The sequence below is a fragment of the Berghia stephanieae genome, chromosome 5, assembly GCF_034508935.2.
Source record: "Berghia stephanieae isolate SIO BIC M18660-M18661 chromosome 5, UCSD_Bste_1.3, whole genome shotgun sequence".
Lineage (NCBI taxonomy): Eukaryota > Metazoa > Mollusca > Gastropoda > Nudibranchia > Aeolidiidae > Berghia > Berghia stephanieae.
This window is the reverse complement of record NC_088364.1, coordinates 24,299,737-24,318,573: the sequence shown is the minus strand read 5'-3', so window position 1 is coordinate 24,318,573 and position 18,837 is coordinate 24,299,737. Positions and strand designations below refer to the sequence as shown.

At 36.2% G+C, this 18,837-nt stretch overlaps 3 protein-coding genes across 3 annotated transcripts in view; 1 reads left to right on the top strand and 2 right to left on the bottom strand.

Annotated features, from left to right (window-relative positions):
* Positions 1-18,837, bottom strand: part of LOC144973897 (uncharacterized) — a 48,826-nt gene that overhangs the window by 7,270 nt on the left and 22,719 nt on the right. The window contains exons 6-7 of the mRNA XM_078916783.1: positions 16,959-17,096; positions 1,432-1,672 (exon numbers count right to left, since the gene is read on the bottom strand). Of these exons, the coding sequence (XP_078772909.1) occupies positions 1,432-1,672; positions 16,959-17,096 (379 nt within the window). The remainder of the gene's footprint in view (positions 1-1,431; positions 1,673-16,958; positions 17,097-18,837) is intronic.
* Positions 1-18,837, bottom strand: part of LOC144972631 (uncharacterized) — a 90,848-nt gene that overhangs the window by 68,599 nt on the left and 3,412 nt on the right. The gene's annotated exons all lie outside the window — the stretch shown is intronic.
* On the top strand, positions 11,799-12,838 carry LOC144973797 (uncharacterized). Its single transcript, XM_078916691.1, has 3 exons — positions 11,799-11,961; positions 12,306-12,404; positions 12,745-12,838. Exons 1-3 carry the CDS (start codon positions 11,810-11,812, stop codon positions 12,836-12,838), a joined length of 345 nt encoding a protein of 114 aa, XP_078772817.1. The 5' UTR covers positions 11,799-11,809.

The following is an 18,837-nucleotide window of genomic DNA, read 5'->3' as shown; positions in this document are numbered from 1 at the left end:
TTTACACCCATTCGTTCAACCCCTTCCCATTCAATCATCTTCTCATCCAATGCCATCGTGTGTCTTGTGCCACTTTTGACATTTTGCGCCATTGTGTCTAGACAAATTCATGGATATGGGAGTGTCACAAAAATTAACACAACTGAGCAGAGGTGTCAAAAAATGACACAAGGCACAATAGTGATTTTTCCGCTGAACTACCGCTTAGCGGAAAATGTTTGACACAGCAAAAACCGTGGAAGTTTTCTGAAAAAATCCTAAAATCCCGGAATATTCTGTGGAAGATTATCATCACTGGGGAAAGGGTGGTTTAGGATATTAAGTAACAGTTACTGAATCCCTGTATTTTCCGTAATTTATCTCAAATGTTATTAGCAATAAGAATAGTGTGTCAGATTATATTTATTATGTCAATTCAATCAAAATCAAAGAAAATATTACTTTTTACCATGTCATAGGTATCCTATAACCCCCTGGCATTAATGGACTCGTCATGCCAAACAACTGTCTTGCAATCGGATCGATCACATAATAGCCGAGTGATGTGCGTCTTGCCGTGGCGGAAAGATGTTTTGGTGGTGGTGGATGTGGTAATGGTGTGGTGGTGGTTATAGTCGTAGTGATAGTGATTTGGTGGTGGTGGTTGTAGTAGTTAAGCTAGTGTTGTATTTTTAGATCCATATCAGAATTTTGGCTTCTCGGTTAAACAGAAAATAAAGGCAGTGTCATTCTGGCTTGACAAAAAGCTGGCCAGCAATTTAGCATCATGTTGACTTGCATCAAAACCGAATCTGGGCGATTTTTGTTAAAATGAATAACATGGTTTTCAAGAGAGTTTGAACAGAAGTCCCACCAACCAGCCTACAGTTTAGTCAAACTAAAGGGCTCTTCATTCCTTTGAGCAACACCATCCCATTAAAGTACCACATCCATTGTTCACATGTTCTTGAATCATCAGAGTTGTAAACATTCATCATTTTTCCTGTACCACACACCTCCATGGTAGCTTCAGTTGATTTAAAATGAGACTTCATCTCTAAACAATACATTTTCAAACTCTTTGGGACTCCAATCAGATATTACGTCAAGCCAAATTAAGTTGGCTGACTTTTGGTTAACAAGTCTTGATTTGACAAATGGTTTTATTTTTCTTTTCTTCATGATATGAACTGAGACAAAACTTTGAATTCAAATTCCTAATATTTTGCAAGATCATTTTTTTTGGGGGTGTAAATTTGATATAAAACTATTTGCTGCATAGGTGTACAAGGGATAGTTCTAATTTGTCAAAAGACTTTTGGACATGGCTTGAGTGCGTGTGTGTGTGTGTGTGTCTGTGTGTGTGTGTGTGTGTGTGTGTGTGTGTGTGTGTGTGTGTGTGTGTGTGTGTGTGTGTGTGTGTGTGTATGGGCATGTGTGTATCATACTGACCTGGAGGAGGAGGTAGCAAATTTGGAGGGGCTCCTTGCTGCATGCCAGCTGGTGACTGAACTGAATTATTGGACATGAGAGGCATTGGCAGACGGCCCATGGGGTTGATCTGAGGAGCTGTTGACTGCATTCCCATAGGAGGGCGATTGAGAAGAGGTGGGCCAGAACTGGAAGGGGGAGGTGGAACTGGATTTGTCATTGGAGGCCTGTTTCCAGGCATTTGCCATGGCGAGTTTATAGCCTGTAAATATAGATTATTAAAACCCAAAATTTTTAGCCAAGAAATGATAAAGCATCAAGCATAAAATTATTCAACAGACCACTCACTGGATCTCAAATTATTCCATAGAATAAAAAGCAGCATACTATTCACAGAGCAAAAACGGAATACTCATTAGGGCACAACTTCTATGGTCAAATCAAACTACACTCCAGCACGGTTTCCTCAAACACACGGTTTCCTCAAACTCATTCAGATGTCCAGAATGTTTTCCTTATTAATTATTCCTTGTTATCATTCCATTCCTTTCACCTAATTTTCACCTCGAACATGGTTTCCTCAAACTAATGTCACCCAGCCAACGTAAGAAAAATTAATCAATTAATTAATTGGGTTTTTTTTTATGCACCTGGTGATTTCGACCACTGATGACTTACTGTGACATTGACAATAATTTACTTATGTGTGTATCTTTCCACACTTCATGTGTGTGTATGCAATATGATTCACAATCAGCCACTCACACACACCGTCGCTGAAATTCACAAAAGGCACCTCTCTGCATTTTCTTACCATTTCGCCATCATTTCCAATTCCAGTGCCATGCGCCATGATTATGGTTGGCAAATGAATGTGATACAGAAATCCCCCCCCCCCCCCCCCCCCCCCCCCCCCCCGGACACACACATATACACACAAACACCAACCCCTTGTAATATATCAATGAAGTAAATAATAAAGTTCTCTTTATTCATCCTCAAGCAGAAATTTGTCAGGGTCTGTTCCAAGGGAAGACAGGTATAACCCAGGTGTCAGCGGCAGCACAGCGTCACACTTTTGAGCTACGGAGAGGTGGCTTGCTGAAGGCCACACAACGCAGTGGATATTCGAACTAGGTATCTTTCCGGTACGAAGCAAAGACCATAGCGCTGAACCCTTCCTCCCCATTGAATGCAATAGCAATGTACGGTTTCCTCCTTGTCCCCAGGAGTTCAAGGAAACTGTGCTGGAGTGTATACCAATATTATCAAATCACTCATTGTGGAATGAAACTTCAAACATTGGTCACCTTTCTTGCACTTTCAGATTTTAATCAAAAGCTTTATCATGAATTTCTCTTTGTTATTTGTTTTTAACCCCCGTGTGGTGTCCGGGATCCCTCAACTGAGAGGGTCAAGAATAGCCCACGCCAAGCCAGCGTGTCGTAAAAGGCGACTATTGGTGTGTGATTCCTCCATCTTTGAGTCACCTGGTCCTCCAGGTTGGGGGTTGGCAAAGGGTTAACACCACTTTCCGTTAAACTCAAACCGTTACAGAAACGCAGACAGACAAACCAATTCCTTTTTTTAGCTTGGGCGACCGAAGAGTTTCTGGAATTACAGAATTTATGAAGGACAACAGACAAAGCCGAAAGAACTCTGCTGACCCGACGACGTCTTTGCCAAACAAGCAGCTTCGAATTGCGTCGCGGAACGTTCGCACCATGTATGAAGCAGGAAAAAGCTCTCAAGTTGTGACTGAAATGAGAAGATACAGGTTGCATATACTTGGAGTAAGCGAAACCCATTGGATACAATCCGGACAGAAACACCTCAAGTCTGGGGAGAAGATTTTATATTCAGGGAGAGGGGACGGGATTCATACACAGGGAGTAGGAATAATTCTAAGCAAGTTTGCCCAGAAGTCACTGAGAGGATGGGAACAACGCGGAGAAAGGATCATCATGGCGTCCTTTACAACACGGAGTAAGAAGATCAGCATGAACATTGTACAGATCTATGCCCCAACAAATGATGCAACAGATGAGGACAAAGATACATTTTATAGTCTGCTACAACAAGTCATTGACAAGTTGCCAAGGAAAGACAACATATTGATGGGAGATGCTAATGCAAAAGTGGGACAGGATAACGTAGGTTATGATGGTATCATGGGACGTCATGGCATGGGAGAAATGAACGATAATGGAGAGAGATTTGCAAATTTCTGTGCATTCAACAGTTTGGTGATTCGAGGATCAGTGTTCCCCCATAAGAGGATCCACAAAGCAACTTGGGTTTCACCAGATGGTGTGACAGAGAATCAGATTGATCATTTTTGTATCTCTCGAAGATTCCGACGTTCATTGGAAGATGTGACAGTACGGAGAGGGGCAGATGTTGGATCAGATCACCACCTGCTATTGGCAAAGCTTAAGCTCCGACTCAGAAAACATGGGACCAGATCACATACAAGAAGAAAATTCGAGGTGAATGCACTTGATGGGGAAAAGAATGAGGAATTCAAACTACAATTGAGTAATAGATTCCAACCTCTTACTGAGCTCGAGGAGGACATAGATGTAGAGTCACATTTGGTAAAGATCAAGGAAGTCTACATAACAACTTGCCACGAGGTATTGGGGGTAAAGAAATCGGAACATAAAGAATGGATAAGTCCAACCACCTTGGACCTTATTGAAAAGAGGAGAACAAGGAAGGAACAAGTGAATGCAAGCCGAACAAGGGCTTCAAGACTGGATGCACAAGAGCAGTATCGAGCCATAGCTAAGGAAGTCAAAAGACCTGTGAAGAAAGACAAGGAAGCATTCATGAACAGACTTGCAGAGAAAGCAGAAGCAGCAGCGACAGGAGGACACATGAGGATCCTTTATCAAACTACCAAGATACTGGCTGGAAAATATGGGAAACCAGAGATACCAGCCAAAGACAAAGATGGGAAAACTATTTTTGGAAAAGAGGCTCAATCTGAACGATGGAGGGAACATTTCAACTGCCTTCTGAACAGACCACCACCAGACAACCAGCCAGAAATTTTGCCTGCAAGGAATGTGCTACCAATTAGCTGTGATCCACCATCGATAGCAGAGATTGTGGGTGCCATTAACAAGATGAAAAGGGGGAAAGCTGCTGGACCAGACAAGATTCCACCGGAGGCTCTAAAAGTTGATGCGGAAAGAAATGCTGAGGCCCTGCACCCACTATTTGAGAGAATCTGGAATGACGGGATATTCCCAAAGGATTGGAAGGAAGGACATCTTATCAAGCTTCCAAAGAAAGGGGGCCTCAGTAATTGTAATAATTATCGAGGCATCACTCTTCTTTCTATCCCAGGAAAGGTTTTCAACCATAATATTTTAGAGAGAATTAAGAATGCAACAGATGCTAAACTGTGGGACGAACAGGCAGGTTTTCGGAAAAACCGTTCAACCACCGACCAGATTGCCTCTCTGCGAGTCATAGTGGAACAGTCTATAGAATGGAACTCTCCTCTTATTGTCAACTTTCTGGATTACGAGAAGGCTTTCGACAGTATTGACAGAGCAACATTGTGGAAAATTCTGGCACATTATGGACTCCCTGAAAAGATAGTAAACCTCATTAAGGAAATGTATGAAGGATCAAGTTGCAGGGTTGTACATGAAGATCAGCTTACTGACAGCTTTGAAATTAATACTGGTGTCAAGCAGGGATGCTTGCTCTCACCATTCCTGTTCATCCTTGCCATTGATTGGCTAATGAAGGAAACCTCCAAAGGGAGAAGAAATGCGATACAGTGGACCCCCTGGACACAGTTGGATGATCTGGATTTTGCAGATGATCTGGCTCTTTTGTCCCACACCCAGGACCAGATGCAAGCAAAAACCACAATTATAAACAGCCTCTCGGAATCAATTGGTCTAAGAATTCACCCTGCAAAGTCAAAGGCCAAAGGGAGCAGATCAAAGTAAAAGATCAGGAACTCGAAGATATAGACACTTTCTGCTATCTCGGAAGTATAATTGACAAGGATGGAGGCACGGAAGCAGAGGTGAAAGCACGAATAGGAAAGGCACAGGCTGCATTCACATCTTTGAACAGAGTTTGGAGAACTAAAGATATCTCCCTTCGACTAAAGCTAAGACTTTTCAACTCAAACGTGAAGTCTGTCCTACTGTATGGATGTGAAACTTGGAACGCATCACAGGCATGTATAAGGAGGGTACAGATTTTCGTAAACAGGTGCATGCGTAAGCCACTCAGAATAAAATGGATGGATAGAATAAAAAATGAAGAAGTATGGAAAAGAACACAGCAGCAACCAGTGGGAGAGGAAATATGTTTTGTTTGTTTTTAAGGGTTTTACAGCCCTTGCAACACATTAAGGTCATATCAGCGCCAGTAAAAAGGAAGAAAATGGGATAGTAAAAAGTTCTAGAATTACAATTAAAACACAAAAGAAAAGGTAAGACAAAGGGGAATTGGTTCAAATAGGAAACAGATGTAGACTCCAAGAGCACACTGTCAAAGTACTTAGTTTGAGATCACCTAAAAGTACACCAGACACAAGCACAGGTCCCAACTAAGAGGAATACACTCAAATGTTTACCAATTATATAATATAACACAGTATGTAAACTAAACATAATACAATGCATAACAGAGAAATGATTTACAAGGAAAAAAATATCATCTCCCAAAACTATAACTATACATTCGACTGTTTCCCTCTCAACCAAGGACTCCGACCAAGGTCAGGACAAAACCAAGCAATCTCATTCCAAGACAAAGACAGAAAGCAATTGGAAAACAGAAAAGAGGGGATAGAAGTCACAGCAAGTACCTCCCTGCCCGCTATGGGAGGTAGGAACCCCACCCAGGGAGAGGAAATAGGAAGAAGACGATGGAGGTGGATTGGACATACGCTTAGAAAGAATGACTCAACTATAACAAAGAAAGTATTGGACTGGAACCCTCAGGGCAGAAGATCAATGGGAAGGCCACGAGGAACATGGAGAAGAATTAAAGAAGCTGATATACAGAGAAGTGGTAAGACCTGGAATGAGATAAAAAAGTTAGCCCAGGATAGAGAAGGATGGAAACTGTTTGTCTGTGGCCTATACCCTGACCCAGGGTGAAAAAGGCAATGATGATGATGATTTGTTTTTAAAGGTTTTGTCGCACATTTAGGCCATATCAGCGCCAGTAAAAAGGATGTGATAGTAAAAAAGTTCTAGATTTACAATGAAAGCACCACAGAAAAAGTAAGACAAAAGGGAAACTGGTTCACATACAGAACAGGTGTAGATTCCAAGAGCATACTATCAGTGTATACTTAGTTTGAGATCACCTAAATGCCTCATTCTGATACAAGTACAGGTCCTCAGGAACACACTCAAATGTTTACAAATCATAATATAAATGAAAAACAAAAATAATACAATGGATAACAACAATTCACAAGACAAAAAATATCCTCTCCCAAAACTCTAACTATACATTTGATGATTCCCTCCCAGCCAGGGTAGCTGGCCAAGGACAAAACCAAGTAATCTCACTCCAAGATAAAGACAGAAAGCATGTTGGAAAACAGGCACAGGGGATAGAAGACACAATAAGTGCCTCCCTGCCAACTATGGGAGGCCAGGAACCCCACCCAGTATCATGAATTTCTGATTGACAACAAAATTGATTGGTATTGTTAACATTGAAAATATGTGACCCCACACCTTGAAGCGGTATTATGTTAGGATTTGGAAAACTGAGAAAATTGGTTTTAACACTTGGGATGCATCCCATAAATGTACGGGACCGGTCTGTGTAGACTGATCCAATAAAATGAGGGATCGCACATCGTGAAAATTATTTTTGTTAAGTGATTGTGCATGCCGGACTCATCACCAATGTTAGTTAAACATTTTACTGTTGAATGGTGCAGTATTGATCTTAAATTACTAGTTTTGATGTTATATAGATTTAGAGCAAGTCTGTCGAGAAGGGTAGAAAAAAGATATTTTCATGAAGATAAGTAGTGTATGTATTTGTGATTTAAAATCTTTTCGCAGCGGTTAGCTGATGTTTGCTAGGAAGTGTTTAAATCTAAGTATCACTTGAACCTATGTTCAATGGTGTCATTCAAAATTGCAATTCCGTAATTGGGTTGGAGTTCAAAGAAGCAATGAGTGTTTACAGTGGAAGTTTATGAAAAAGCATCAATGATTACTGGCTTGTGCAGTAGGTATATATATATATCCTTTCTTTAAAAAATATACCATTGTGGAGAACATTGTGCTTATTTGAGTCAATAAAAAAAATGATATGGCGCTGATACTGAAAAATTGGAAAATTAGAAATGTATTTTTTACAGATAGATAAACAGATAACTTGATTTCCTTTTATAATTTAAAGTCAGTTTGAAAGTTCGTTGAGTCAAACAGATATCATAAAATACGTACCGACGACACTAACACTCTCAAAAACAACCAATCTGGACACTGTAAAAAGTTGTCAGTTTGGCGTTTTTCACGGCGTCTAAACTGCACTATAAATCTGACCGTTTAGTTTCCCGCTGTTCCGAGCGCCGACGTAACCTCACCCGACAGGTAACCGGGGTCAACAGCGGTCAGCCGATATCAATCCCCAGAACGTAGATTTGACGTGCATTGGGTGATAGCAATGGATGATTTCCGTACCAATTAACCTCACGATATTCGTGACAATGCAATTCCCCCTAAAATGCAAAGAATTCTCGCAGACCTCCTCTTTCCATCGGTCCAATTTTTATTTCAATACCTCCAGTACTTATTCCACAAGCCGTGATTCAAATTCACCTATTTTTCTATAACATTTAAATAAAATTACTTGTAATTACCTCAGGATTATAAAAAAACGTTGCTATAAATTTCAAATTTTTTTGGTGTGATTCACAAGGCACAAGTTTTACTACGAAATGAGGTAAGTTTCATTTACTCTTCAGTTTTCATTATTATGTAATGATTATTCTTCCGCGGTAGGTCAGGTAATAATGATATTACTTCTTTAGCCTTGTTCTTGAAACGTAATATTTCGCTGCGGTTTTATTATTAATTACATTTTTTTTTATTTTTTTTTTCAATGATGAGCTAATTTGATTTTTAAATTGCATAATTTGAATTATCTTGCTAATGTTTAATTTTAAATGACATTGTGTGTTGGGCCTCAACTTAGCTCAACTGCTTGTTAGAATTTTCCTGCTCCCCCTTTCTTTCACCAAATTGTGTGAAGTATTTGGTTTTTCTTTTTCCAAATTTTATGTACGCTGTTATGTATGCATGGATATGAGAAGTAATACAGAGTGTTTTGAAACTCATTTTATTCCTTAATTCACTATATCATTGCTTACATCGCTCAGTCAATTTTGAATTTTCTCTTACAGCATGGACCACACAATTGCAAGTCATAACCAAGCAGTGAATTCATTATGTAGGACATGTGGTATGATTTGTTTAACACAGAAATAGAAACGTGCCCGCAAGAAACCATTTAAATGTTCAAATTATTCTAATGACATTCTTTTAGTCTATGGGACTGACACGGCATTGGACAAGCAAGGAACACACTCATAATTTATGTGTAAAAAGTACACATTATAAAGCACATTGATCACACGACTCATTAGCTTCTTTGTATTTTCTCATTGCCAAGACGCTAATAATAAATAAATCAACCTTGAAACGGGTTGCACTTGCATGTTTGATATCGACAGAGTAGAATTTAACAACAAACTACGAAACGCAGGAGAGACTTTCAAATCTCATGCACGAGCCACTCACCCTCAGGGATGGTCCTATTGCTTCTGAATTGGACAGAATACCGCGTTACACAACAGGCTTACCACAGCAGGTCATTCATTGGCAACCACTGCCACAAATACTTACAAGAAAAAGTCTACACGCAACTCACACTTACACTTATCCAACAAACAAAGAACTGCACCCACGACCCACTCATCATTGACGACGCATGCAGTATTGGATTAATTTTCGACAATATAAACAAGGCCTTAGTCATGTGCACAACTTTATTTCACACACAAAATCGATCAAAGCAGACACAATCCAGTATATTCAAAGTGCAATAAAACATTACACGGATACATACAGAAAATATTTTCCAAACAAAATAATCCCAAAATAACACTTCCTTGAGTACCACTGCATACCACACATCACTCAATATAAGTTTGGACTTAGACTTCTTGGAGAACACACAGAGACCTGTCACCAAACAACAGCAAAATTGGAAAGAAGAGCATCCGGCATTATCAATGATATGAATAAAATGCGATTTGTCATCAACGCAATGCAGTTAAAGACCAGCCCCAAACTACACTGACGAGTTTGAATGCTCGTAGCGGAAATATTTTTGTTGAGGAAAAATAAGTTTTTTGTGTATTTACATCTTGTCTTTATAATAAATAAAATTCAGACAAATCCATAGCAACGTTTTTTTTTTCTCTAATTTTTGAAATGTTGCACCCACTATATTATTTGTGTAATTTGTTACCGTTCTTTGATAACTTATATTGAGAAATCTAGTAATACTATGAAAAAATAAAAAACACACAGTAAAAGTAAAATATATAAACTTTTATACCAAGTAGTGATATTTCAACTCATTCAATATGGGTGTCTTACAGACAATAAAACAAAACATTGTTAAACTGAGCGAAACTGCAATCCCCAGGTAAATTCCTCTCGGTGATTGACCGCTCACCGTGACCTGGTCCGCAGGTGTCAGGAACGGGATACCGTCTCAACTAAACTGTTGTCGTTGTGTACGCTGTGTTTTTTACGCAAATCGTTGCATTCAAAATAATTTATTCACTTAATTACTTTAAGTATTATTATTGCCCCTTCGATGCTTTCAGTGTGATGGTTTCGGGTGGATAATACCCAGGTTTAATTTCTTTGGTAATAAATTAAAAAATAATTATAATAATCTAAAAAATCAAAATTTAAAACCAGAAAATAGAAGTTGCATTGAAGGTAAAATATAAGGTTTTAGAAAGACATTAAATGTTATGAACAGTCAGGTGGCTCCGTAGCGCAGTGGATAAGCTGTCAGACTCTAACCTTGAAAGTACTGGGTTCAATCCCATTGTGGACATTTTTATTTTAAAAGATTACTTTATTGAGAAAGACATCATTTTTGTTGTTATAGTTACTGGACATATATTTAAAACCTTAAATTAATCTATTATTATTATTATTATGATTTTATTATTATTATTATTATTAATATTATCATTATTGTAGTTATTATTATTATTATTATTATTAATATTATCATTATTGTAGTTATTATTATCATTATTATTATTATTATTATTATCATTATTATTATTTATTATTATTATTATTATTATTATTTATTATTATTATTATTATTATTATATTATTATTATTATTATCATTATTATTATTATTAATATTATCATTATTGTAGTTATTATTATCAATTATTATTATTATTATTATTATCATTATTATTATTATTATTATTATTATTATTATTATTATTATTATTATTATTATTATTATTATTATTATTATTATTATTATCATTATCATTATTATTATTATTATTATTATTATTATTATTATTATTATTATTATTATTATTATTATTATTATTATTTTTATTTTTTTTTAAAACAACATCGGTACCATTCAATGTGTATCGTCGTGCATTTATATGTAAACATCGATTGTTATCATTTTATAATATTTTATCATTATCATCAATATATATTCGTTTACCGCGTCTTTGTCATTTTATTGGGTTTTTTTTCTTCTTCTTTTGTTGTTGTTTTTCAAAAACTTCCTGTCCCATCATTGTTTATGTCTATTTACCTTATCTACGCCATTCACACTACACATCTCTCATTCGTCCTTAGTGTCTTATTCGTCGTGTTTTGTTGATAAAGGGGAAATCAGAAACGCCCACAGTATGTCCTCGTCTATTAAATTGAGGCTTACAATTCAACACGTATCGTTATTTTTTCCTTCGAGCTTCAAGCAGCAATATTTTCATTAACTCTCACACGTTCCATAATAGAAATTTCGATCACCGGTGATCGATGGACACGCCCCCCTTCTTTCCTGTCGTTTTGCTTTAAGTGCGCTTTATAATATGCCCCCAAATGGCGGTTTTATAATAATGTACTTAATTTTATACAATAAAAACTACAAAATATCTAAGAATATTTGATCTTTTCCTCCTAAATCACAAGAAATACGAAAGTATTTGTGTCAGTAACTCGGTTCGTCACTCGACTTCCGCCATCTTGTTTTGACAGTCCACTTGTCGTCTCTACTCACAAATTTACTCATAATAAACTAATTATATACATTTTACAATGACTTATTGTACCGAAAAAGAGGTCTACGATATCTTATATATGGATGAAGACAGTGACGATGAAAATTACGCTGCTGTTCCCGAGAATATGATGCCTGATGGGGACCTGCCCTACTCACCAAATCTGGACTTGAATGACGAACCTGACGAGTAAGTATTTTTCTCAACTTTTCACAATTACATCCTCTGACATCATGTTCAAGTCAAAAAACACACATCCTCTTGAACCCTGATCTTTCTTTTATCAGTTTCTATTAAGTTATTATTGTTTTTTTTTCACTTTTCACCTCATTTACGAAGCATAGAAGTTGGGCAAGTGGTAAGCTGAAAATGTAAACAAACATGGCTGACAATAGAAGTAGAGAGCCATGTATTTCAACAAGGACGTGAGACAACTTTATTTTTATTTCTGACTTTTAGAAATGAAGATTGTGATATTTTGTGAGAGCAGCTTTTAACAGAATGTTGTTCTTTTTTATTTCTTTTTAACGCAGTGAGACCCAAATCCAAGTACAAGATGAGGATTATGAAGATGTCACTCGTATCCCTGGTGTTGCAAGTATGAGTACAAGTAAAAGAAGTCATGACAAAAGGTGAGCAGGAATCATATTATTATACTCTATTCAGATGCACTTTGGAAGTATGACATTCTAGAAATTATCATTAGTTTATAAATTGCTTCAAATGGTTGGTATGAAGTAATGTTTTAGTATATGTGGCTCACAAATAATGAAGGTAAGAATGTCATGGGTTCATAGGGAACATGAGAATGACAAACAGTTGATATACTGAATTTTGTTACTTTTGTGTATAGACTGAGTCAAACTGCCAATATTTTGTTTATTTGGTTTACCTTTGACTTATTAAAATTGTTTTTGCAATTCTAATTATTTTTTTTATTTTTTTATTTTAAAAAAATTGATCTCATTTCAGTTCTCAAATTCCATCTCATGAGATTCCTGGCCCTTCCAAACCCAAGAAAGTACGCCTTGATACTGGTCCCACAACCCCTGTCCCACCTTTTTAGCCTGAACTTGTCCCTGGTCTATTGTATGCTGGATGTGTTGAAGTTTGAGTTTGTAATTTATTTATTTTTGTGGAAGATTGCCATATGGTTTTCAAAATTTACAGTGACTTTTCTAAAAAAATGCAAATATTATTCTTCTGATTATATAATCAAATGCCTTTACAAGTGCAGTTTTGTGGAATAAATGTGTCACTTGTGAGTGAATTACTATTCTGGAATGTAAAATGAATCATATAATTCATTTAATCATACAATATCACTCATTTGAAGTAAAGCAGACCAATATGAAATTGAAACAGTCATTTTTTGTGATATTTTTTGTTCACATATATATGACTCATATTAGGCAAATATTGAACTAATATATATAATATTTTTAATCAGCTGTATGATTTCAAGTGTTATGGTCATTATTTTCCTCAACCATAAAAGAAATATGACATAATGGACAAACAAAAAGGCTATTAAGTTCTTTTATGTCAAATAATGCTGGATTATGCCCCTTTTTCCAGAAAATTTGCTTGTCTCTAAAACTCTCTCAAATACTCATTTTCAGGAAATTTGCAATGAATTTTATAAATAATCTGCAAAATATGTTGTTTGTTTGGAAAATAAATGATATTTGATTATATTTCATAACCTGAATTTTTTTCCATCTTAGTGATTGAGAAATTTGTTGTTTCTGTGATAATTTTTTGAGACCCTACCCGAGCACATAAATCTGATTTATGTCTCGGAGAGGGTTTCAATTGTGGTATAGACATGTCACTATGATAGTATGATCATTGGCAAGTACAATGATATATAACTTTATATGGTTGTGGGCCAGTAGAATGGGTTAATGGACATTTTAAATAGCACTACCCAGTCATTTTTCACTCTAGCTTTAAAATAATGGAACGTTTGAGAGTTAATCAACCAGCACCGCCAACGGAGGTGCATAAAAACTGTGCGTTTTTGTACACCTCCAGTGGCGGTGCATAAAAACGGTGCGCTTCTGTACACCTCCAATGCAGGTGCATAAAAACGCCACCAAACATGATCACCAGAGTACTGTAATGTAAGGTAAGTTCTCGATCCCAGGATCGTCTTTCAACTCTGCTCACGTCTGCTACTCCAGGTTTATTTTAGCAGTTGATTTTCTTACCACAACCTGTTTTCACACACTGACAACTGTATGTTGCTGTGTCACGGGTCAGAGGCTATAGTGGCTTACACTTAATGTTGGGCCACACAGAAAAATCAATAGAGGATGTACCAAGTTACACAGACAACGTTGTTTACCAGTCTGCCCTCATTAAATGATGGTGGGTACAATATCGAATGAAGATAGTTCTTTCCCCGTGAAATTGTATATATATATATACAGTAGAATTACTTTAAACCAAAATTTTGGGGACCTTCTAAACCATTTCGGTTTAAAGACATTTTGGTTTAAAGCAAGTTCCCGTTTTGCGATGTTTTTCAAGTGTAGTAACTATTTAAGAAATTTGCTCATTTAATCGTATCATGGGTTTCCCCTTAAATGTAGTTATTGAATAAATGCCGTCTTCGTAACCATGACAATTTTTTAAATTTTTTTTGGTGTTTTAAAAATATTTTTGGGGGTGTTCGTTTTCAATTCAAAATTGTTGAAAGAGTTGAGTTCGGGATGCCGTGTTCTTTACGTGTTTTTTACATATCTCCGTCTTGATCAACTTTTTTTTTCATCGACTTCACATAGTATTTTGATTTAAACTCCGTGTAAGCACAGTGCTTTCTTTTAGTAAAATGTAAAGCTAAAATAAGATCGAAAGTTCTTGTGTGATAATTGATAATGAATGATGCGCAGCTACTCAGAGGTGAAGTGAAATGGAAATGAAAAGGCGTGTCAATGCTAAGTTGTTTACTACACATCTCTCTTTTGTTGAAAAGCATTAGGTTCAAAGGCCTAATTACATAGAAACCCCCCCCCCCTCTCACACACACATTCAATCAAAGTGGAAATGAAATGGCATGTCAATGGTAAGTTGTCTACCACCCCCCTCCTTATTGTCGTGTTGAAAATCCAGTCAGTTCCAAAGCATCAACACACGAGCGAGAACTTCTCGCTTGTGTGATTCTACACCCCAACTCCCCCTCTTTCCTCATTTTTCGCCTGCCAGTCACCCATTGTCTTCCTTTTCCAGTCTGCGATCGTGGTGCTGGCCAAACCCAAGTGCAGTGATTGAAGTGTTTGCCTACCCCCCACCCCTCACCCTCATCTTATACTTACGCTCTTTGTTTTAATATCGCCGGGCATTATTATGTGGGGCCACCTTCCCGAATTTTTGAAGAAAAATAGAGAGAGAAAAGGGGAAGGTGCTCTCAAGTTGTTTCGGTTTAAAGAAAGTCCTTCTTAGAAGTATTTTGGTTCATCGTAAGAATTAGTACAAAGATAATGAAGAAACTAGTACAATTTATTAAATTCTTTGCGGTTTAAGGTATTTTTTGGTTTAAAGTAATTTTACTGTATATATATATATATACATATATATATATATATAGAGAGAGAGAGAGAGAGAGAGAGAGAGAGAGAGAGAGAGAGAGAGAGAGAGAGAGAGAGAGAGAGAGAGAGAGAGAGAGCTGCTGGTATTGTTATGCATTTAGGTAAAATACTCACAATGTTTGCCAACCGGATATATGTACCAAGACACAAAACTATGTGTAACCTCAAGACACAAAACTATGTGTGACCTTAAACATTTATAGTCTTGATTCATAGAATCATGTGACAACATTAAAATTGCTGTCTAAAAACAATAACAATAAGCTGAATGATGTCACTTTCATTCTATCTAGACATGAATGTAAAGAAAAAAACCAGGTCAGTTTTGATAGAATGCCTTTAGGTAAAATACTCACAACATCCGCCAGCCGACTATAATGTACCAAGACAGAACTATGTGTAACCCTGAGCATTGATATAATTTAGTGAGAACAAATCATTAAAATGGCTGACTAAAATCAATAACAACGAGCTGAGTGAAATCGACCCCGTTCCCTCTATAAAATGTATTGATAGGGGAGGAGAGAGTGGACAGAAAGAATAAAGGTCTTGGATATGAAAAATCTATATCTGTAATCAGTTTTAAAATTCAAGGCATGAGTAAAATTTGTTGTGGTAACCGCTTCCACACTCCCTGTTTAAAATGGCACCTTAATCTTAGGCATCAAATAAAATTGATTTAACATTTTTAAACTGCTATTATAAGATCGATCTAATTCGCAAAAATCTAGGTGTCCTGCATCACGATAAAAAAGTTAACGAACTGGCTAATTTTCATAGCAGATAGTAGTCTGGTTTTGTCGACACACACAAAGACAGACAACGACTTGCTCTTTCTTTTATTAACCCATTGCTTGACAGTCCAATCTCAGGAAGTTTAATCCCAACAAGCCAGGACAGGGAGATAACTCTGCTGGAATATTTACCACACGTCACAAAAAAAATCATTGTGCCATCTCAATCAATGGGATTTTCATAATTTAAATTGTATTAGATAGAGGAACAATTTATCTGCATTTTGATACCAAGAAACATATATTTTGGTCCTATAATGCTGAAAAATATTCTAGTTTGACATTGTTTAGGATGTCTGAGTCTGACCACTCTGGGGTTGGTTCTGGATCTATATTTTCATCATTATCGAGTTCTAAAGATGTCTCTTCCATTTCAAACATCACCAGAATCACTACAAACATCGTCAGACATGGTCTCAAAAACCAAACAATTTAGGAAAGGCAATTTTTTTTGTTTTTCACTTTGTTTTTTGGACCAAAGTGAAAAAATTATCACCTCGCTAATAATTGTTAAAATTGGAAATGGTCAAAAGTTACTTTCACTTTCATTCTTCTCGTACTTTCAGAAATTCGCATTTTTAAAAATAGTAATGTATTTTCCCAACCAAAAACAGCTTCAAAACAAAGCACTAGATCTAGGGAATCACCGGTCGCAATCGGGCGTTCTGCCACGATCTGGGTTGGAAATCAGAGGCTGCAATCGGGCATTCTGTCAAGCGATGGGTTAATATAGATATAAATTTTCTGAGGCCAACTTACATGCACAATAAAGAACTGTTAAATAATAATAAATCTTTACCATTGGGTTTGGTGGAGGATTAGACAAAAGGGGTCTATTGAAAGGTTGCTGGTTCTGTCCAAAGTTGTTTAGAGGAGCCTGCATCTCTGACTTTGAAGGAGGAGGGCCTTCTCCCAGCTCAGCCATCAAGGACATATACTTTGGAAGAAAATTATTAAGCATGTTTAAATTTTAAATTGAATAAGTTTCCTTTTCAAGGAGAAAAGTATGATACTGGTAAAATCCATAGTGCACAAACCTGTAAACAAAGCTAAAACAAAAATAAGGATGGACCAATTTTTGTTTTAGTTTTCACATATTGGTTTCTGTTTAACTCCACAGTTCCATGGATTTTCAAACTTTTTTACCTTTACATGGGATGGCTATTTTCAAAACGCTCTAGCACATATGCAGTTGATCAATCCTAGCAAAATGACTATTCTCTTTTTGATATTTCCATGGAGAGGCTATTTTCAAAACGTTCTTGCACACTGTAGCATTTGATCAATGACCCTTCATTTTAATAATAGATTTGCAATTATGATGAATTTTACACCCTGTGGCTCCCAATAAAAAGCAAACATTGAAAGACTGAGTTGTGAAATAAGATGGAAATGAGTAAAATGGCTTATTTTACAAAAGTCTCATTCTATTGAATACCAACCAGGATTCCACTTTAGTCATTTGAACACCATTCTATCAAACAATTGTTATTTGAAAATATTAAAAACTTGTGAAAGCTGAACAAAAAATGAAATCGCTTCACAAAGAACAGTCGCCTGAAGCAATTTTTGATCATTGTGGTTAAAATATATTTTTTAAGTTGAAATAAGAGAAAATTGTTTATGTCTAATAGACACTACCACCACAGTAATCTCACTCCAGGACAAAGACACATAAAGCAAGTAGGAAAATATATCAAGCCTGTAAATAAGACATCGTGAGATGTCGTCGCCTAGGCATTCTATGAAGTGAATGAATATAGATAATCAATCCTACAAACATCTTATGTTAACAAGAATCACCCATGTTGTCCAAATTGAGGAAATTGGGTGTTAAATGTTCCGGCACAACGAAAAAACGAAAATGCCTGAAGTTGGGCTCGAAAACAGGACCTTCCGGACCACAGTGCAATGTCTTGACCATCAAGTAAATTTTGACAATATTTTTATAAAATGGAATCAAATCAATTTCTTTGTTTGTTTGTTTGTTGCTTTAGGTCTCTTCCAACACAATTGAGGTTATATGAGAGACCGCTGAAACAAAAAAACAAGCAATCTAACAAAGATAGTACAAATGTAAATCAAAATCATAACCTAAAGATATCATAAGCTAAATTATAAATAACCAAGAACAAACAGGCAGAAGATTTACAGAAAAAAAAATATCCCCTGTCAAAAATACAATCACAAACCAAAGAAGCAGGATAGGCTAGTAAAGAGAAGAAGAAACGACATCACTATCGGATCGTACACCCATGCGAACATCATAGGTATATGATTCAAGGGTGATGCTCCCATCCAACCACCCGCAAATCAATTTAGCCTCTCAAAACTAAAAATAACAAAAATATATAAAAGTATTAGACTTCTGAATCTTAAATATTGCATAACATAGTCATTCTAACACACATACATGTATATATATATATATATATATATATATATATATATATATATATATATATATATATATATATATATATTATATATATATATATATATATATATATATATAATATATATATATATATATATATATATATATATATATATATATATATATATACATATATATATATATATATATATATAGAGAGAGAGAGAGAGAGAGAGAGAGAGAGAGAGAGAGAGAGAGAGAGAGAGAGAGAGAGAGAGAGAGAGAGAGAGAGAGAGAGAGA